The following is a 23,040-nucleotide window of genomic DNA, read 5'->3' on the forward strand; positions in this document are numbered from 1 at the left end:
TGCTTTGGTGTATATGGGAGCTTTGTTTTAATGACCTTCTTGAGGTATATACCTAACAAAGGAATCGCAGGATCAAAAGGCATAGGCATTTTAGTCACTTTGTTTGCACAGTTCCAAATTTCTTTTCAGAATAGTTGTACTGATTCACAGATTCACCAGTTCACTAATGTGCCTATCTTCCCACAGCCCTTCCCTCCCTCCCTCCCTTCCTTCCTTCCTTCCTTCCTTCCTTCCTTCCTTCCTTCCTTCCCTTCCTTCCTTCCCTCCCTCCCTCCCTCCCTCCCTCCCTCCCTCCCTTCCTTCCTTCCTTCCTTCCTTCCTTCCTTCCTTCCTTCCTTCCTTCCTTCCTTCCTTCCTTCCTTCCTTCCTTCCTTCCTTCCTTCTTTCCTTCCTTTCATTTTCTCCCTCTCTTCCACACACATATAGCTATTATGGCCTTCTTGTTGTTTCTGACATATTACACTCTATCTTCATGACTTATACATGGAACGTTTTCCCTTCTTATTTCTATATCATAGCTTCCCTGGCTGCTTTCAAGACTCAGTTCAAATCCTACCTTCTATAGGAAGCCTTTTTTATTTCCGTGTTGTTAATGCCTTCCCTTCAAAATTATATTCCACTTACTCTGTATATGCCATTTATATTCATAGTTATTTGTATCTTGTCTCCTCTGCTGGAATATCAGCTCCTTGAAGGCAGAGACAGTGTTGTTGCCTTTTTTTTTGTATCCCAGACACTTACCAATGTGTCTGTCATCTAGTTAGATCTTAATAATTACTGCTTAATAACTCCTTAATAACTAGTGAATGACTAATTCAAAAGCTGCAGAGCAATCAAGACAGATAAGGTCTGAGGAATGTGATGTGGCATCTGTTGGCCTGTGTAGTTCACCACAAGTACTGTGTGATAAGTGCTGGATTACAAAGAAAGGCAGAAAAAAAAGGGAAACATACAAACAAACAAACATACAGAATAATTTGGCAGTATTCTCAGAGGTAAGTAGCATTAAGCAATTGGGAAAGGCTTCTCACAGAAGGTAAGATGTTAACTGGGACCTGAATGAAGCCATAGAAGTCAGGAGGCAGAGATGAAAATTTCAGTCATGGGGAAAACCAGTGAAAATGCCTGGAGTGGGGAGATGAATGTCCTGAATGAGGGACTGCAAGGAGGCCACTGTCACTGGATCAGATTGAGAAGGATGGAAAGGCCAGGTTATAAAGGGCTTCAGAAGATTTTTCTATCTGAAGATAGGGGAATGGGTGTCTTGGAAATAAGTAAGTAGGTCATTTTGGCTGCAGTGTAGAATTCATGAAAGAATGTAATTGACAATAAGTTTGGAAGGGTGATCAAATTATGAATAGCTTTAAAAGCTCCAATTCTGTACTTATATTGCTTTCTGGAGATTTAAGCATGTGATAAGGTCTTATACTTTGCTCAGGTGTTACTTATTAAATTTCTTTAATTTATTTCCAAAATTCATTGAGGAATGAGTTCCTTTTACTTTGTTTAGTTATGTACTTGAATTTGTTTTGGGGTTTAATGGAGCATTCTGAAATTTAAATTTGAGAGAATTTTAAAATTTAATGTTTTTTTCCCAACTCTGAATAAGAGATAAAGAATTTGAAGCCAGTATTCTGCTATTCAAGGTAGGCTAATTTGTGTGTGTGTGTGTGTGTGTGTGTATGTGTGTGTCTGTATGTGTATGTGTGTGTGTGTGTATGTGTATGTATGTGTGTGTGTGTGTGTGTATGTGTATGTATGTGTGTGTGTGTGTGTGTGTGTGTGTGTGTGTGTTTTGGCAGATATTGAAAATGTCAAGCCAATCGACCTTGGAGCTGTCATTGCTATTTATATTTGTCTTGGCATGTCACCAGAACGTTCAGAACCAAAGATGATGTAATTTGTGTGGAAGGAATTGGAAATCATATTTTTCCAGTCTTTCTCCCTCTCTGCCTCTGCTCATGTATGGACATCAAGTCGAGGTCACTTAGTCACCCGCCTGCACTGGTGCCTCATGAATTTTCTCTCTCATCATCAGCCTATTTTTAAAAATAATTTATTTATTTTGTGATGTCCTTTATTCCATTTCTTTCTCATAGTTCCCTGTGTGTTATATACATCAGCCTTCTGATAACTCAGTGTACCTCTTCATTGCCCTCTGAGTGATACTTATTTTTAATTCTTCAAAGAATGATAACTTATAGTCATACAAATACACATGCAAAAAATTCTTGCTGGAAGGGACACAATTTTAAAGGCATTAAGGGACTGATTTTTAGGATAACAGAAAAAAACCCCATCACAAGTTAGAGGTGATTATAGACTGCTTTTGGGAGGGAGAAAAGAATTGAGTAGAATTCATTAATCACTACATTACTATATGCTTGTTTTCTTATTTCTATAAAATCTTTACAAAAATGTTTTATGCACATATCAAATAAAGGTATCCACAATGAAAAAGAAGAAGGAAACACAATATAGGCTTTCAGAGGTGATTTTTAACAGCAGATGACATCTTCATAATTAAAAAGCTAAATGAAAGGTATGGAGAAAATAATGATCTTGCCCTCTTTGTTGAATTTTTTTTAAAGTTCATTTGATTAAACAAAATAAATGCTTAAAGGTTCTACTCAGGGAAGGTATACAAAAATACATGAAAATTATACAGTATTCTAAGAGATGTGACAGTGGAGATTAGCTGTTCATTGATATGCTATCTTGACTCCAAGTGCAGGATAGCATTGGGAATATATGTTTACCTGAGGTTTTTAGCACTGAAGCTGGTGGATCATGGTAGGGGGAGCGTAATATTTGCCTTCCCAGATTTCTGGTGGTTGTGATATTTGTGCACAGCTGTCTAAATTTGTCATTTCAAGCTTTGTCAAACACCCTATCACCTGGAAGCAGGTGGTGTTTCCCCCCAACTCCCTCTCATTCTCCAGTCAAAATTTATGACTTTCCTTCTTCCCCTTTGGGACTGGGTTTAGGTGATATGTACCAATCCCTGCCTTTTTTTTCTCTCTCTCTAGTAACCTTTTACTGCTGCCCAGCATTTGCTATAGCAATCTGGGAATTGCTCTTTTTGCCTGTTGCAGGAATCAGTCCAAGGGGCACTGCTGTTCCTTGGATGATGTCTCAGGTTTCCTAAAAAGGTCTGGTGGATGATGCTTTCCAGGTCTATGAATTGCCTTAGGAATAACATTGATGTCCAGGTCTTTACTGGTCATGACATTGTGGCATGGGTTGGAGATTTAGAGTTAAGTCCAAGGCCTAGAGGCTAGACTTGGGTCCAAATTTGACAGAACAAATCCTTTTATTAAGGGGATGTGTTCTGTGAAGTTTGGATTCTGTCAAGGGGCTGCACTTGAGGGCCTAGAGGGCCACATGTAGCCTTGAGGCCACAAGGTTCCTCACCCTAGCCTAGCGAGAGGCACGTCTTGTTAGAGGGAACTTTGCAACATAGGTACTTGTGTAACATCAGGGGAGAGTAGAGCAGCAGTCTATGAGAAATTTTGTCCAAACATTTTGTTAATGGGTTAATTCTATCGTGTGACTAGTATGCCTTAGTAATTTAGTGCTGGAAAGTACCTAAGTGGTCAACTAGTCCAATACTGCCATCTTACAGATGAGAAAACTGAGTCCCTGAGAAGTGAAGTGATTTGCCCAAGATAACAGGTAGGACGTGGTAGAATCAGGATTCAAACTCAGGTTTTCCAAATCCAAATTTAAAAAAAAAATTTGTTTGGTACATAATGTTGACATACCAATAAACAAATATGAAACTGAATCTTTGTCACGTACAACTTTAACACATTAGTTCTAAAGTTATCCTGCTGGTTTTTGTTTTCATCTGAACTTCCTTCTATTTTCTTTGTCCTTTTTTTCTAAATATTTCATTTGATGTTAATTTATTTCCACTTTTTCTTCTTAGCGTGTCCAACTTTCCACATTCCCTTCAGCAATTTTATTTATTCTTTTTAAAATCATCTCTGCCAATATAATGGCTATGAGAACTTCAGAGCTGTTTTAATGTACGTTTCTCTTATTTTTAGTGATTTGGAACTTTTTTCCATAGGATTATTTATAGCTTACATTTATTCTTTTGAGAACTGCCATTTTTCTGTCCTGTGACCATTTATCTACTGGGAGATGCCTTTTTGAATCAATTCCTTATGTGTTTTGGATATGAGAACTTTCTTAGGAAACTTATTGCAAGTATTTTTCCTCAGCTAACTCTTCTCCTAGTTTTCATTATATTGATTTTGTACAGAATCTTTTCAATTTTATATAATCAAACATCAGTTATCTTCTGTTGCCCTTGCTATCCTGTGTCTGTCTATTATTCACTCTCTTCATAAATGCTATAGTACTTTCTTCCCCCATCCTCCAATTAATTTATGGCTTGATTTTTTTATCTAGCTCATGTAAACATAGTATATGATGTGAAATACTGGTCTAAACCAGGAATTCTTAAACTTTTGGTGTCACTGACTTCTTGGTAGTCTCATGAAGCCTATGCCCATCCTTCAGACCTCTCAGAGTAATGTTTTTAAATAACTGGAGGAAATGATAAATTTCAGTTAGAGGTTAGCGAAAAAAAGGATAGAATCTTTTCCCAAAACAATTTGATAGGCTATCTGAAATTTATCCCAAACTCTGGGGATCCTTGGACTCCAAGTTAAGACCTCCTTATCTAATTCTAATTTCTGCCATATTGAGTAATTATCTCACTAGTTAGGGTCTTTCAGTTAATTAAGTGTTCTGCTCCTATATTTGTTACCTTCTAGGTCACCAGATTTTGACCCGTTGCACTGTTCAACTTTTCAATTTTTTTAAACAGTTCCATTTGGTTTTGATGGTTATTGCTTTGTAATACATAAGCATACCTCAAACATAGTACACTTTCAGTTACAGACTATTACGATAAAGTAATTATTGCAATAAATTGAGTCACAAATGTTTTGGTCTCCCAGTGCATGTAAAAGTTATATTTATACTATACTGTACTCTATTTAAAGTGTGCAGTAGTATTAGATCTAAAAAATGCATACCTTAATTAAAAATATCATATTGCTAAAAATACTAACCATCACCTGAGCTTTCAAGCAAATCATAATATTTTCTGTTGGAGGATCTTCTCTCAATGTTGATGACTGCTGACCTCTCAGGGTGGTGGTTGCTGAAGGTATGGGTGGCTATTCTTAAAATAAGACAACGATGAAGTTTGTCTCATCTATTAACTCTTTCATTAGAACATGTCAAGTCCATTTTAAGGTTATTCATTGGCCTAATTGCAATATAGTTGAGTCTCAGAGAATTAAGGAGGCCCAAGGATGGGGAAAGAGACTGGAATGGCTGGTTAGTGCAGCAATCAGAACACACACATTTATTAAGGTCACCATCTTATGTGACTGCAGTTCATGGTGTCCTCAAACAATTACAACAGTGACATCAAAGGTCACTCATCACAGATCTTCATAATAGATACGATAATAGTGAAAAGTTTGAAATATTTTTTACATTATAATTTTTACATTACAAAAACTACACAGAGATATAATGTATACACATGCTGTTGGAAAAAATGGCCTCGAGAAACTTGCTCAATGCAGGGTGGCCACAAACCTTCAATTTGTAAAAATCATAATATTTTTGAAATACAATAGTAAAGTACAGTAAAATGAGGTATGCCTGTAGCTTGAGATCTGGTACTGTTCAGATCCCTCTTTCCCACTTTTAAAATGATTTCTCCTGAAATCCTTGACCTTGTGTTCCTCCAGATAAATTTTATTTTTTTGATGTAGCTCTATGATATAACTCTTGGAAATTTGATTGCTATAGAACTGAATAAGTGAATTAATTTAGGTATCATTGCTATTTTTATTATATCGGCATAAGCAATTAACATCTCTCCAATTATTTAGACATCTCTATTTCTGTAAAGACTATTTTGTAATTGTGTTCTATGTGTGCTTTGGTAAATGGACCACTAAATATTTCATATATTTTATATTTATTTTGGATGGAATTTCTATTTTTGCCCCTTCTCAGCATTTAACTTTTGCTTAAAGCCATTCTTACACTCAGAGATTCTGAAGTTATTATTTTTCCAATTGTAAATGGGATGTTGTAAATGTACTCGTTTGCTTTTTAGTTGTCGTCAGTCCAGTTTCTTCATACATAGTTTTTCCAGAAGTACTTTCTGTAATATTTACAGAACTCTTCAGCAGTCCTATTAATGGCAATGCTTCAAATACAATAACTTAAGAAGCGTGTGGACAAAGGAAAACCCAATACCTCACATTTGAGTCATCATTCTTGAGAATCCCAGTGTGTATTCCATAGTGTGATTACTAGATTGCTAAAATTTAATATGAGCATAGACATCCTTACCAGAATACTTAATCTATACTAACTCACACTTATATTTACACAAAAATACAAATTTAAAGTGATAACAAACTAGTTTTATCTGATAATTGTTCCAAAAACAATCCAACTCCTCAGTCTAATACTTTTCTCCTCCAAAACCTGAAAGTTTCCTCAATTTATTTCAGTAATTGAATGCTTACTAATATTTTTCTTATATTTACATTACAGAAAAATACATTTTGATATATTTTGCAAACTTAGGAACAATAAAAAGTTATTTCAAATGACATAAATACAAAACTGTACTTTGTATACAATACAAACCATATGGACGGAAAGATTTTGAGCCTCCATTTTTCTTTTTGCTGGATTCAGTCTATAATTAGAGGCAGAAAGATAAAATTAATAGAAATTAATAAACCTCAGAATCAGAAGGACCTGGGTTTTGTCTTCTTCTGTAAATGCTCACTTTGTGACCCTGGCAAAGTCAGTTAACCTTTCAGTGCCTCAGTAAATAACTAAGACTAAAAGTTGCAGATCACTTGATGCCTCTGCTTGGTATAGGGAGTATTAGCATAGGGAGCTTCCCCAGTGGGAGTACCCTCTGCTGGTGAAATTGTGTCAGAATCATGGACTAAAAACCACTCCATGATTAATATATAAAACTTTATCTGAAAAAACACATTTATATCTAGCATATTCAATCAACAAGAATTTATTAAGTGCTTTCTATGCAATTTCACTTTAGTAGGCACTGGAAATACAGAGATAAAAGGGAGACAGCCCTTGCCCTCAAGGAGTTTGCATTCTATTGCAGGAAACAACATGTGCATACAAAATATGTCCCAAATAAATGACACAAAGGTATTTGTGGATGAGGGCATTAGCAGCTGGAAAGGATCATATAAGCTCCTGTGGGAGGTAATTCTTGCCCTGAACTTTGAAGGAAATTTGGGATTCTAAGTTGCATCCTGGGCCATCTCCATTCATCCTGATGAATATCTGGCCACTGGACCCAGATGACTCTGGAGAAGAAAGTGAGGCTGGTGACCTTGCATATAGCCCTCCCTCACTCAAATCAAAGTCAAGTGCAAGTCATGTCATCATTTCTCTGATGGCATGGTCTTCTTTGAAAATGAAGGACAAACACAACAACAGAAACAACTAGGGATTCTAAGAGGTGGAATGGGAATGGGAGTGTTTTCCCAGCATGGGAGATGAATAGTTAGTAGCCATTTTTTTTTAAGATCAAAAGTTACAGTAGATTTCAAATGCAGCATATGTTAACAATCTGATATGGCAACCAAAAAAAAACCTCATCCTCTCTTAGACTATATTAATCCAGGCTTAATATATAGCAATGAGGAAATAGCAGTGATACCTGCCCTCTGCCCTGCTCAGACCACACATGGAGTATACTGTTTGGTTCTGGTGCTTCCTTTTAGTGAGATCATTGATAAACCAGAGAGCATGCAGAAGAGGGAGACCAGGATAATCAAAGACTATCCCACATGAAAACTATTTGAAGGATCTGAGGATGATTAGTCTGAATAAAATTTTATAAAGAGAAGATTCAAGAGGTATAAGATAACTCTGTTTAAGTATTTTAAATCCTGTCCTGTGGAACTGGGATAAAACTTGTTCTGGTTAGCTGCTGAGAGCAGAACCAGGAGTAATGGATGGAAGTTGCAAAGAGGCATATTTTAACCTGATGAAAGCAAAAGGAAAACCCAAAAAACTTCCTAGGAATCTTTATAGTTATCTAAAACTGGAATGGACTGCATTGGAAAAATATTGGGTTCCCACCCATGGGAGGTCTTGAAGACCAGGCTAGATGGAGGTTTGAGTATATTGTACAAAGAATTATTTTTCAGTTATGGTCTGGACTCAATGGTTCCTCATTTCCCACCCAAATCTGAAATTCTGTGATACACTATGAGATAGGTGTCCTTTGTAGGCTATCTTTCATCATTATTCCTCTTCTATACTCATAGGGAAGGATGCAAAATATGCCAGGAACTGTGTTAAGTACTTTACAAACATCTCCTTTCATCTTCACAATGACCCAGTGAAGCAGGTGCTATTATGATCCCTATTTTATGGCTGAAGAAACTGAGGCAGACAGTGCCTTGCCCAGGGTTGCACAGCTACTGAGTGTCTGAGTTTGAAAGAACTCAGCTCTTCTTGACTGCAAGTACTTTTTTCACTGTGCCATCAAAAAAAATTGTCAGACTTTGTGTTTTCTTGAGAAAGGCTGAGCTTACATGGCAGGTTGTAAGGGGATAAATAAGACATTTTCTGTGCTTTGTTACTCTTTGTTATTTTGAACCATTAACTTCTGTATTCAGATAGCTATTGTACCTAAGCACTATAAAATCATTTTTTCCTTTATATGGAGATAGAGTTCTATATCTATCTATCCATCTATCTATCTATCTATCTATCTATCTATCTATCTATCTATCTATCTATCTAATCACTAAGCAATTACCACTCCCTTTGTGCCACGTCTGCCTGACTTAGCTTGCAAGCAGGAGAAAGGAAGGAGTTAACCTATCTCGTCCAACTTGTTACCAGGTCCTATGCAGAATTTTTCTTGGTTGGTCAAAAATATCATATTTTAATATATTATGTTAGAATTTAATAAAATTAAAATTTAAAGAAAAATACACATGGAATTATAAATTGCATTATCAAGTGGTCTTATTCTGCCAAACAACTAAATCTTGTTTGGATGAATGTTATCACAAGTAGAAAAATAATACTAAAATAAAACTTGCTAGACAGGTTCAATAGAAACCAGGATTTTTAAAAAATTAACTCTCACAAAATCACAGAGTTGGAATGGGCCTCAGAAACCACTTGGTTTAATCCATGCTTCACTAAGAAATCCCTTTATAATGTCTCTGACAAATGATCATCCAAAATCCCATTGAAAGCCTCCAGTGGAGGGACCCACAATCTTCTGAAAGCATTCCACTTCTGGACAGATTTTATTATTAGGAAGTTTTTTTTGTTAAACTAAGCTTGTGAATCTCTCTCTGTCTCTGTATTTCTCTCTTTGTCTCTGACTGTTCCTCTCTGCATCTTTTACCTATTCATCACTCTTGGTTATATTCCCAATACCGAGGAAAGGACACATTCATAGCTCCATCACAAGTGTGCTTATCTTTATACAATTCTTCTAGTATAAACTATTTCTTTTTTGTAAATTTTTGCCAGTTTTTTGGGTGGTAAGAGTTTCCTTGCTGGTAAGGCAAGAGTTACTTTGATTTACTTTTGTTTTTGTTGAATTAGATTCACCTTTCATATAGCTGCTAATAGTTTTCAGTTCTTTGGATAAACACTTAACCACTGGGGAATGAATCTTGGTCTTATATCCTTATGTTCATTCCTTCCATATTTTGAACATGGAAATATCAGAAAATATTGAAATAAACTTATTTTCCCAGTCTGTACTTTCCCTTCTTCTTGTAGTTGCCTTAATTTTTCTCATGCAAGAGTTTTTCAACTTCATGTAATCAAAATTACTTATTTTATCTTTTATGGTCTCCTCTTGCTGTCTTCCAATTTGTTTTATTTGTGGCCTTTTACATTTAGGTTGAATATCAATTTTGAGCTTACGATGGTAGGGTATAAGATGTTAACCTAAACTTAATTTCCTCAAACTGCTTTCCAGGTTTATCAGTTATTATATTAAAAAAAAGAGAAATCTTTCCTAAGAATTTTATTTTCAAGTTTATTGGACACTGGATTATTGTATATAATTATTTCTTATTCTTGTTTATCTGGTTTGTTTCACCAATCTTTTTTTTTTCTATTTTTTAAACTAGTCCCAAATAGTTTTTGATGATTACTACTTTGTAATGTAATCTGAGTAGTATCTAATCTAATGTAATGTGTAATGTAATATATTTCCTCTTCATTCTTACTTGTTTATCATTTTCTCTTTGAGATTCTAGATCAGGGGAAACTTAGGTTACATGAAGTTATAAAAACATATTTTTACAGATATAATGCAATATAAATGGTTTCAAAAGGTTCAGAATTTGCAATGGATTGCTGAAGGGGTCTGTTACATAAAAAAGTGTTAAGAATTAGATTTCAAAATTTTTTACTTCTCTAAAAGAGTTTTGTTTTTATTTTGTTTAATTCCATAAAGCACTTCCTCAGTAGTTTGATTGGAATAGCACTAAATCTGTAAATCAATTTAGGTTTAATTTAATATTTATACCAGGACATCTTAACTATGAGCAACGAATGTTATTCCAGTTATTTAAATAGTTCTTTATTTCTTCAAAAAAAGGTTATGTAACATGTGTATAAGTATTGAGTATGTTTTGGCATGCAAACTTCCACAGATTCTACACATTTTATAGCTATTTTAGTAGGCTTTGCTTATATAAAGTTTCCTCCACAATTTCATTACTGTGTAGAGTTGTTAGTTATTTTTGTTGGGCAGTTTTGTGTTATGCTGCTTCATTAATAGTATTAATCACCTCAGTTTCTTTGCTATTCTCTTTAGTTTCCTAAATAAACCATATTATCTGCAAATATGGATACTTTTCTAATAGAGGAGAGGGGGGATCATTTTTATTTTTATATCTATTGGGAGAATAAATTTTACTTCCTATGGCAGGTAATCCTTATTTCTGCTTTTAGATATATGCTTTTTCTATTAAATGTGGCCTTTGGGTACAATAAATGAATAAATGAATATATTTTTTGTTTCTGAAAATATAAATTTTTGTAATATCTTTTGTTTTCATATTGCCTAAATATCTTCCTGTACACTTTCCTTTCCCTTCTCCAGCAAGCCACCCCATGAAATAAAGAATATTTTAAAGTGACTTACCCAGCGCCATACAGCTAATAATTGTCAGAGAAGAGATTTGAATTTAATTTTTTCCTGCTCTAAATCACAAATTCTTCCAATTATAAGACATCAACATTCATGGAACTAGCAAATGTGATTGATTACTGAACCCATGTCAATGTTGTCTTTTTTCTTGAAGAAAGAAACCCATTTACCCAAATTAGCAACAAAACAGAAATGAGAGAGTATATGTTGGAAGAACATATTTCAGACAATACAGAGTGAAGGAACTTTTCCATTAAGAGCAAGAATCCAAGATAGATAAATAGAAATATTTAATGCCAAAAGCCATTCAGAGATAGAGAAAAAAATCAAGACATGAACAGTTCTTAAAACAAGAACTGCAAATTATTGACAGCTATAAGAAAGAATGCTCCAAATCACCAATAATGAGAGAAATGTAAATCAACACAACCCTGAGGTTTCACCTCTCCCCAACCCACCAAATTGGCAATGGTAACAAAAGATGGGAATATACCGATAAAGCGATAAATTATTAATATAGCTATAATTTAGTATAACTATTCTGGAAAACAATGTGTAACTATGCAGATAAAGTGGTTAGAATGTTCAGACCCACTGACACAGAGATTCCATGGAAGACTTGTTTGCTTAAAGTCATTGAGGGCAACTAGATCCTCTCTCCTTTAATTTCATCTTTCTATCTACCTTTCTTATCTTTATCACAAATTTGTGTAGGGCTATGATTTCTTTTTCTTTTTTCCTGTTTCACCACTTATTTCCTCTTTGTTGATCAGAATCAAGTCCAGAAGAACAAATTCTTCAACATTTTGAAGGATTGAATTATCACTAGGGAAAAACCACAGATTTTGAACTGATCTTCTTTAGGCAAAGTGCATTCTAGTCTAGGTCACTGATGACCCTTTGTCAGTTCTCTATCATGTCTCCTTCCCCAGAGGTTTATGTTAAACTTCCACAACAATTTTCCTCCTTTTTTTCTTCTTTTCCTCTTCAGTCCTGTGCTCTGTACCTTCTTTTTGCTGTCTGTTTCCTAGATTTCCTCACTTAAGTCTATAGTTTGTACCATGTTTCTCCTTCCCGCTTACTCCATTTTCCATTCTATTTCTTTTAAACAAGGCATGTACCCTTCTAGATCATAATGACTCCTACTCACATTCATCTCTACGTAGTCAAGTGTACTCCCTTGTATTGTGGTTGGAATTTATTAGGCATCTATTATTTGTCAGGCACTAAGTTAAGGCATTTTGCAGAGATGATCTCATTCTTTCACTAGTTCATCTTACTTGTCACTCACATGTGCTTAATTAGTATGGAAATATCTGAGGTCGTGAGTTTCATTGCTGACTTTCTGGATTTTCTCTCCCATAAATTACTGTCTTTCTTTCTTTTTTCGTTCTTTGATGAACATTTCTTAAGCACCTACATTGTAAGGTCTTGGAATAGGGGAATATAAAGAGGAATAACACTGTCTTTACCACTATTCTTCCTGTGTCAAAACTGCTGTTTTCTCTATGTTCTAGCTTGGCAGATATGCACAGACAGATTTCTTTCCCATTGATCCCTGTCCTTGTCAGTGTAATGCAGTCTTAATAAGACCCCAAGCTCATATATTTTTCCTAGCCTTTCATTTCTGGGCAAGACTTTGTTTCACTATATATCTTCAGCTGTGGCACGGAGACACCCTGGGCCTCTTTAGTCTGGTTTGCTCTATCCTAGATCTATTTCTTGCAGGTTTAACACTTGCTGTGGTTGCTATATATTTGTTAGCCTTATCTGGTGAACTTGAAGCATATCTAGTTTATATTTTTCAACCTTGGTTTTTCCTTTTCCCACCTAGTTGAATTCCTTTTATGTCCACCTCCCCTTGGATGCTTATCTATGTCCTGGAGCGTCTTAGTAAGGATTGTAGCACATTCTGGCCGAAGTCCATTATACATTCTCTGGAGGCTGGTAGTGTAGTTGGAACAGTACTGATTTAGAATCAGAGGTCTTGGGTTCAGATCCCCACTCTATCACTTACTAGATGTTTGACCTTGGACAAGTTTCTTCACCTTTCTGAGCCTCAGTTTCCCCAGTTATAAAATGAAGAGGCTAGACTTGACAGCCTCAAAGGTCCCTTCCATCTCCATGTCCACCACATTATTGCAGGCCCTCATCATATCTCACCAGGACTGTTGCGGGTACCTCATACATCGTCTCTCTGTCTGAAATTTCTATCCATGGATGTAATGGGAACATTTGGTATAATGACATGGTAGAGATAGGAGATGAACTTTCATATGTGAGGAATAGGAACGTCAGTCAATATGGCTGAATTGCAGAGTCTGTAGAGGATAGCAATGTGTAAGAAAGCTGATAAATTAGAATGGGATCTAGGTTGTGAAAAGACTTAAAATGCAAACAGAAGAATTTATATTTAATACCTGGGCATCTAGGTGGTGCTGTAGATAGAGCATCAGGTCAGGAGGACCTGAGTTCAAATCTGTCCTCAGTCACTTCCTAGCTGTGCTTGACAAGTGACTTCACTTACCCCTGTTTGCCTCAGTTTCCTTATCTGTAAAATGAGTTGGAGAACCAATTACCCCAATATCTTGACAAGAAAACCCCAAATGGGGTGACAAAGAGTCGGCCATGACCGAAATGACTGAACAACAACATTGAGGGTAATAGAGCAGTTGATGTTTATTGAGTTGGGTGGAGTGTGTGTGACATGGTCAGATCTACACTTTAAGAGAATCATTTTGGCAGCTGTGTGGCACATTGGTTTTAGTAGGGGAAGATGAGGCAGGGAGATCAATAAGAAGACAATTTTAATAGTTCAGGTGAGAGATAAGGCCTAAAATCAGGCCCATATATGAGGACAGAAAAAGGGGATTAAATGAGAGGTAGAAAGAATAAGATTGAGCAACTGATTGGAGAATGAGAGTGGGGAACAGAGGAAGACAGAGAGGTTACAGACCTGGGGTGATGGTGGTGCCCACTAACAGGGAAGTTAAGACGAATTTTTAGGGTTTAGGCAGATTTTGTTTAGAGGGAAGAACAATATGGTAAAAATCTACTAATGTAACTTGCAAATATTTTTGAAACATGTACATAAATAAAAATCACATTGAGAATAGAGAGCTGTGGAGTTTTAATGGTGATTAAATTTTGGTGTTTGATTTTTTTTTGCCCTTAAAACCTTGTCATTTATGAAATTGGGCTTCAATTCAAGTTGTAGGCTCTCCAAAAATTTACATGGATTGCCAACATAGTGTTCTGCTCTTTAACAATAAATTCAGTGGAGGTTTCCCTTCCCCCTCCCCCATCAAAAGTCTGCATGAATGGTTTTGTTATTGTCTTTGCAGTAAAGCATGTTAGATCAGCAGATCTTTGCCTACTGAAGAAAGAGAAGCCCTGGCAAGAATTCCTGTTACCATGGCAACATAAACAATAAGGCCCAGTGAATTTATATGAGTTTCCTCATAAAGAAGATATAGAGCATGTCATAGCTAGTAGAAGAGCAGTTATGATCATTTGAAGTAGTAAACTTCACTTGAAGTTAACCCTCCCCCTTCCATTCCAATGAAATTGATTTAATGCATTACAAAAACTTAGTTTTGTCACAAATTATTTTGAAATTTCCTCTGTGAGAAGATGAAATTATCTGTAGTTAACTTTTTTGTCTCTTTAAAAAGAATTTATGGGATTTAGAAGCAAGGCAGAAGCTAAAGCAAAGCTATATGAATTTCTCTCATTCAGATCTTTGAAAGTGAATTTTAAAAAAAGGAAGGGAAGACAGTGAGATCTGACTGTAGAGATGAAATTCTGGAAGATTTTAATTTGAAGATTTTTACCACCCCTAGCCTCAGCAACGCTAGTAGAAATGTCAACTAAGAAATTGATGTGCTGCCACTCTGGTAAATTGTTGATGAGTCCTGGGACAAACTTTTTGTCATCAGGATGTTACAGTTTTTGGGCTACTAACGAATGCTGACCATCTCCATATCTGTCCTTGTTCAGTTCTAGAAAATGAATTAAAAAGTGCTGCCAATAATGATGAAGAGGAGGAAGGAGAGCAATTTGATTTTGACAGTGGAGATGAAATTCCAGAAGCTGATAGACAAGCACTTCTGCCATCATCTGAATCTGATTCCAAGGGGGATACAGAAAATAAAGAGGTTCCATCCACAGGTGAATGCCCAAGTGGTCATCCAATGATGACATCATGTTGTTTGAATAATATTGTATAGAACTTTAACTGATTTCTATGCCTCCTCTCACATGCCTCTACCCCCCTCAATATGTGTTCTAGAAGCCTATTTTAAGTATCCTAAAGTGATTTTTTAAAGAAAGACATGCTTATACTTTTTTTTCCCAGTTCAATTCAATAAACATTAAGCTCCTACAATGGGTCAAGCACTATGCTAAGAGCTGGGAATACTAAAAGAGGAAGACAGTCCCTGCCCTCAAAGAGTTAACTATCCAATAGGAGACAACTAAGAACAAATGTGTGTGTATGTGTATGTTTGTGTATACATGCACATATATACATATATATATATACATATATTAGATAAATAGGAAATAATTCAAAGAGGAAAAACACTGAAATTAACAGGGTTTAGAGAAGGCCTCCTGTAGAAGGTAGGATTTTAGTTGGAACTTAAAGGAAGCTAGAGAGTTCAGTTTCATTACAAATAGTTTAAATTTTGTATGTATTTCTCTTCAGATACTATTTTCCATTGTTTCTAACTATATTTTGAAGAGTGTAGGGAGAGATATTTTCTTTCAGAGAAGAGTAATTTCTAATTCATCTACTGGTACTTTTAGAATTCAATTAAAGCAGCATTTGTTAAGGGCTTACTATATGCCAGGCTTTGTGCCTGTACTGAGGATTCAAAAACAAAACATTCCCAGCCCTCATGGTGCCTATATTCTACAGAGGGATGATAGGGTCATAGTCCTAGAGGGAATAGATCTCAGAGGCCACCGCATTATTTTACAGATGATTCCAATGAGTCCCAGAGAGGTTTGATTTACCCAAGGTCACACAGGTCATAAGTGATAAAGTCAGGCCCCCAACCCAGTTCCTTTGACTCTGTGTACAGTGCTCTTTCTGTGCCATGCTCTTCTCATGTCACAGGTATGTATATACACAATAACATGAGGAGGAGGGGAGCAGAAAAGACTATGGGAGTGAGTGGTGACAGTCAGGGTAAACTTCCCATAGAAGGTGGTACCTGAGCTGAATTGTGAAAGAAACTGAGAATCCTAGGAGGAGATAAACAGAGAAGTGCATTCTACTCATGGGGGACAGCCTGTGCAGAGAGAGGCATGGAGGTGAGAGAGAACAGCAGAAAGAGCAGGTTGGTTGAAACACACTGTGTGATAAGTCTGGAAATGTTGACTGCAGCCAGATTATGAAAGCCATTAAATGCCAAATATTATCCTACAGACAATAGAAAGCCACCAAAGAAAGCAACTGAATGCAACGATTTGTTAATTCGGCGCATCTATGCTGGATGTAATTATTTTATCTAAATCCTACAAAATAATCAATCGATAAACTGGTTGGATTAAAGCAATAGCACTCTGTGAATTATGCCCTTAAATTATATATCAGGAATGCTGATGTCGTTGCTCAGGGGATCAAAATGATCTGTTTACCTGGCCAGAGCTTAATTTTGTAAGTAGTTTTCAGTAGGAATTAGGCTATTGAAATTCTAATTGTCCCACAAAAGTTCCCTTGATGTCACCCTTATTTTCCAAAGATTTACCCCTCCCTAACAGCTAAGACCACTTCCTTTTGTAGTTTCCACATCACCAGTTTAAGAAGATAACCTCTTGGGCATTTATAGTATGGAGTTATATATATTCAAAGGGATACCTAACATCTGAAAGTAAGATTTGAACTGGAGGCTTTAAAAATTTTACCATTTTTTTTTTCTTTTCCTGTTCCTAGACAGATACTGAAGAGAAATATTTAATGGGTATGATTATTCCATGACACATGAGAAAATGAAACTTCTTTTTCTTTCTTAGGAGAAAGTAATGAAGCTGGAGGAGACAATTTGCAAGTTGCAGAATCTGGTAAACTAGCTGTACCCATGAAAGTAAATCCATATTCAGTCATCAATATTACACCATTCCAGGAGAAGGAGCAGCTGTCCCCAGATCCAAGTGCTGAAGAAAGTTCAAGCTCCAGTATGCAAAGTGTTTATTCCGTACCTGTGCCTTGTGGTTATGCAGTTCCCTCCAATTTACCACTCATACTTCCAGCCTACTCTAGCCCCATCATCATTCGCACCCTCTCTGTGGATGAAGAAGGTACTTTTTATCTTATCTATGCAGAAAGGGAATCGATAGATGTGGTTATTCTTGGTTGTAAATCACAGAATTTTCCATTAAAAAAATCTATGAATTTAAGAATCATCAACAAAGACAAGCATTAATATTCAAAGAACAAAAAGAGAATTGTAGATGAAATTACGTATTTATATTACTTGTAAATTTTTAGATATATATTTAAATTTTATAAGGAAGGAGTAAGACTATCCTTTTTGTCTTCCCTTCTAATTTGTCGTCTGTGTTTTTTAAAATATTCTATTGATCTTTAATTTTTTTTGCATATGTTACTCCCCATTAACTTAATCCTTTCCCCTGCCATGTCCTGTGTACCCTTTCCCATCTACCCCCAAGTAGAAGGTCCCTCTTGCAACAAATAAATATAATCAGGAAAAACAAAGCAACATATTAGCCACATCTGAAAATGTCCATCTCATCTGCACCTCTAGTCTGTCATTTCTCTCCCAAGACATGGAGGCATGCTTAATCATCAGTCTTTTAGAATCACAAATGGTATGTGTTTCAGTCAGAGATCCAAAGTCTTTCAGAGTTATTATCCTTTACAATATTGTGATTTTTTCCCCAATTTTTCAAAGAATTTGGTTTGGAAATAGTAGCAGGCCTTGAGTTTCTTTTTTTCTACTAAGGGAACACAAATACTCTTTTGGAGTGGGAAACGTTGGTTAAAAGATTTAATTGTCTGGGGAATCTGTTCATTCCAAGCACAAGTGATGTTTAGCTGACCTATTTTCATGAATTGAAAGCACAATAAGTGAATCTGAATGCAGTCGACTTCTCTTGAATCTAATGAAGTTTGGTCAATGTGACCAAATTGCTTAAATCTCTTTTAAAAATTGTAAATTTCTATTTTTTAAAATTTCAAGTTTATATATATATATATATATTTTAAAGAAAGGGGTATAATATAAAGTCTGTTTAACTGAGGTGGTGTCAGAAGGCAGTTTGATATAAGCTGTTGTGAGGCAAGCCATTTCTAGGAATAATGTCACCTAAAAACTGGAGAGTCATTCTTTTTAAAATGTATGTAACTCCTACTAGCAGATGGAGAAAAGAGTTGAGTATGTGTCTGGGGTGGGAGAAGAGGAAGGGAAAGAGGTTTCTTTTCTGTAAGAGAAAACAAAAGGGACATTGTCCTGACTGGGAAAAAAAGAGCTCTGGGGGATTTTTGCTTCCTAAGTACAGGGATATATTATGATCTGATATTATAGCTACAGATCATTAAAGAAATGAATAGTAAAAACTAAAGAAATGAAGCAAATGGTGATTACGCACAGAGCCAGCATGGCTCATGAGTAACAGGTCATGCCAGGCTAGGAATGAATGAATGAATGAATGAATGAATGAATGAATTCCTTACTATATAGCAGGCACTGTACTAAGCATGGGAGACATGAATCTTTTTTAAAAAGAGATAGTCTTTTTCCTCAAAGGATTTTACATTCTTATTAGAGGAAGACAGTGGATATGAGAGTGGTCACTAGGGAGAGATATTTTGTTCTGCGGAGGTAGAAAGTAGAGGGTGGGGGCAGGCAGATATAGAATGGTCTGGGTGCATGGTTGGTTGGAATGTAAAGTGGAAGCTCCATCAGTGGTTAGTCAGTGGTTATATTGTGGGCTAATTTGTACTTTCTCGGTCAGGTTTCATATAAAGGTGGCCTGATATGGCCTTTAAAGAATGAGAACAGGTAGTTGTGAGGGTAATTTTCAGTCTAGGGATTGGGAACAGAGTTTGCAAGTTCAACAAAGTAGGAGAATTCAGGACAAATATAAGAAACAGTAGTTATTCCAATTTGGCTATAATATATAGTAGGTAAAGGGGGTAGCGTCAAATAAAGCCAAAAACATACGTTAGAGTCAGGCTGCTCAGCATTCAAGAACCTCGACAATTTGGTTTTGACTTTCCTTTTTGGCCTTATTTCAAATTACTCCTCTTCAAACAATTTGTGTTCCAACCAAACTGGACTCATTGCCCTGATTTGTCTCCATAAATTTTCAGTCTTGTTCCTTCATGCCTGGACTGAATCCCTCTGCCATCCATCTACCTGTTGAAATCTTTTCTAATAGACCCAACTGAGGCTTCCTCTGTGCAGCCTGATTTTCCTACTTCCTGTACCCAAAAGTGATTTTTTGGTCCTGATGTATCTCAAGCCCAGCCTCATGTGATCAACCACATCAGCTAATATTGTAGTTCTTTGTTTGTTTTCATAACTTATGCCTTCTACTAGACTGTAAGTTTCTAAAGAGAAGACTGCGCCATTTTTTACCTTTATTTCCTTACCATCAACTGTGTGAAAGGAAATAACATAAAATAAGGCTAGAAAGTTGGTTGTAATCAGATTGTGAAGGGTTTTAAATTCCAGAGAAGAATTTGTATTTTATCTGAGAGAAATAAGGAATTATGGGAGCTTATTAAGTAGTGGAGAGCTATGGTTAGATATATGTTTTGGGAATATCACTGGCACTACTAGTATGGAAGATAAGTTGGAAAGAAAAGAAAACTTGAGTCAGAAAAATCAATTAGGAGGCTACTGTAATAATATAGATGAGAGGTGATGAAAGCCTGGATTAAGGCCATTGGTCATGTGAATTTTTTTTACAAAGTAATATTGTGTTACTTTAGAGAAATTACACAGGACTTTATGATAGCTCTCTCAATTTTACTTCCCAAGTCTGTCCGTGATTCAGGAAATTTTAGCATGATCAATAATATTAATGTACTGTTATGGTCATCAAATAGTAAAGTGATACAGCATTGGTGACAAAATTCTTTGTAATGAAAAATAAAATTTGTAAGTACATATACTTCAATGTTAATGTGATAATTTTTTCCGTTATATTAATAGATTTTTTTGGTACTAACATTAGATTACATCAATTTAGGGGACTTCCTGGTGAGGAAACTCCTTTTATCAGTGTAGGTCAACAATTGTTCTAGTTATAGTTCTATCCTGTTATATGTTCTGTTATTGTTATAGGCAGTTGTCAGTTCCTTCTCTATTAGTCATTAAATAATGATCCAAACTACATTGAATCCTTAAAGCTGGTCTATTTTCTAAAGTTTTTAGGGGTAGCTATAGGCTATTGTCCATTTGTTTATTATTTTTTCCAGATTGCCTCCCCTTTTTACCCTTACTTGGATTGGGTGGCAGTTTGTGGGCATTCATTGAGACAATCTGGTTGACCTTATGCTTTGCAAGAATTCCTTTTGTAGCTTTGGGTTTTATCTGTAGATCTTTAATAGCATGAACATTGAGCCCAGTGTCCTATCTCAAAAAGCTGGTACCAGTTTATGGTCATTATACTCTGTCATATCTTTGTGGAGCCTTTATGAGTGGAATTTTTTATGACCAAAAAATGTTTGATCAAATCCTTTGACTTCCTTCAGCTTTATGACATGGAACATTTTGGATTTATTTAAGTTTATATATAGCCATGATGTTTCCCTTTAAAATGGCTCTCCTGGTGGAGTTTTCCCTAGGTATTATTTACTTTTAGTCATTAACTGATGGGAGGGTATAACAAAATATTCCTTAGGGCACAGTGAATCAGTTATTGTTAGATAAGGTTGAGGGTACTAGTGGCTGGGCACGGATTTGGAGAGAAGAAAAGTGGTTCTACCAGTTGGTTCAAAGAAGAAGTCTGCAGTTTATATCTAAGCAATCAGTTCATAGACTACCTTGGCCAGCACAGAGACAATCTCTCTCTCTTTCTTTTAACTTACCTCCCTGCCTTGTTCACTCTACTCCAATATTTGTATGTTAAAGGACACAGAAAAACTGAATTTCTCTGTTTTTTTTTCTAGTAGATACACAGGAGCTGACAGAAGAGTCCCATTTCAATTCTTTAAGTTCAGAGGATCCTCCAAACAGGTATCCCTACACGTATATACTCACACACACACATATATGCACACACATAGATATATTTGAATTATCCATTTACAATTGGATTTATTTGATGCCATTTTCTTTGAAAACTTTGCTACAAATTATTCAAACTTGCCTTCTTCCTTCTACATTTCCAAATTCCCAAGCCTTTCTCTTGGTTTACATAAAAGTGGATAATTCTCAAATCTGTACTATTGAGTCTGATGTTTCTTTTGGCTCCTGATGCCTCCCCCAGTTCCAGATATCTTCTGGACATTTTTACCTATCACCCTACCATTGTCATAAACTCAACATATTTAAAACCCAATCCCCACCTTGTATTTCCTTCTTTCTGTTAATATTTTTGCAATCCATCTGGTCAGCGAGGCCTGAAATTTTGATGTCACCCTGACTTCTCTCATTTCTCACCCACTTTCATTTAGTCACTAAGTTCTGTCTATTCTTTCCTCACAAAGTTCCTTCAGATATTGTCCCTTCCTGTCCATTCTCATTGTCACCATGCTAGCTGGCTTAGACCCTTACGTAATGCCTACACAATCTCAGTGGATGGCTAGATTGTCTCACTGCCTCTACCCTTCTTGTCCCACTTTCTACAGCCCTTTGCCTCCAAAAGATTCTAGCTCTCCTACCTTTCCAGAATTATTACAAATTGCCCCCTTCCCCTCACTCTACAGTCCAGCCAAGCTGATCTTCTAACTGTACCTCACACTTGACATTCCATCCCTCCCCCAACTTTGGTACATTTGTGCTGGCTATTCCTAGAATGCTTTCCATCTTCAGCCCCCTTCCTTAGAATCCTTAGTCTCCCTCAAAGTTTAAGTACTAACTTCTACTTCAAACCTTTCCTGAGCCCCCTGCTGTTAATGCCTTCCCCTCTAAAATTACCTTGTGTCTATTTTGTATAAATTTTTATACGTCCAACTATCTCCCTGGATTGAGTGTGAGGTCTTTGAGGGCAAACACTTTCATTTTTATCTTCATACCCCCTTCCAAGACCTAGGATGGTACTTGCCATATAGGAATAGGAAATAGAGACTGAATCTATGATTTTATTGGCATAGTGAACTCCCAGGTATGGAAGCCATCTCACCAGTGCAGGTTAGCACATTCTTAGCATTGTATATAGTCTTAGAAAGTTCCCTACGTCATTGAGAGATGAAGTACTTGGTCACAGAACCTGTATGTATTAGAGATGATATTTGAACTCAAGTCTTCTTGCTTCTAGGCTGACTATGCACTATGTTGTGCTTCCTCTGATGTGCCTGGCACTTCGTATTCACTTAATAAATATTTACTAATTGGTTCATCACACTACAAATGTCACTTCAGTCACATCATCCTCATGTTCAAAAGCCTTCACTAACACTTGATTGTCAATCAATAAATAATAACTAGTCAAGAGTTTTTTATTCAAAAAAGTTCTTAATCTAGTGTTCAGGGATTTCCAGAGTTTGAACTCAGTCTATCATTCTAGACTCCCTACTTCTTCTACGCTAATCCTTAAGTCTATTTGTTCACCCCAACTCCTCCAACTTTTAAAATCCTAGTCATTAAAGATCAGTTCACTTCTTATTT

The 23,040-nt window shown here is 36.1% G+C and overlaps 1 protein-coding gene across 6 annotated transcripts in view; it reads left to right on the forward strand.

Moving 5' to 3' along the window:
- ARHGEF10 (Rho guanine nucleotide exchange factor 10) overlaps nucleotides 1-23,040 on the forward strand; it is a 222,008-nt gene that overhangs the window by 46,376 nt on the left and 152,592 nt on the right. For 5 of the 6 annotated variants that reach the window (XM_072634362.1, XM_072634365.1, XM_072634367.1 and 2 more), the window contains exons 3-5: nucleotides 15,233-15,403; nucleotides 17,255-17,539; nucleotides 21,381-21,447. In XM_072634362.1, coding sequence (XP_072490463.1) covers nucleotides 15,233-15,403; nucleotides 17,255-17,539; nucleotides 21,381-21,447 — 523 coding nt within the window. Of the gene's footprint in view, nucleotides 1-15,061; nucleotides 15,130-15,232; nucleotides 15,404-17,254; nucleotides 17,540-21,380; nucleotides 21,448-23,040 lie in introns of those variants that run through there. The other variant, XM_072634366.1, reaches the window with a different exon arrangement.

The sequence above is a fragment of the Notamacropus eugenii genome, chromosome 1 (assembly GCF_028372415.1).
Source record: "Notamacropus eugenii isolate mMacEug1 chromosome 1, mMacEug1.pri_v2, whole genome shotgun sequence".
NCBI lineage: Eukaryota > Metazoa > Chordata > Mammalia > Diprotodontia > Macropodidae > Notamacropus > Notamacropus eugenii.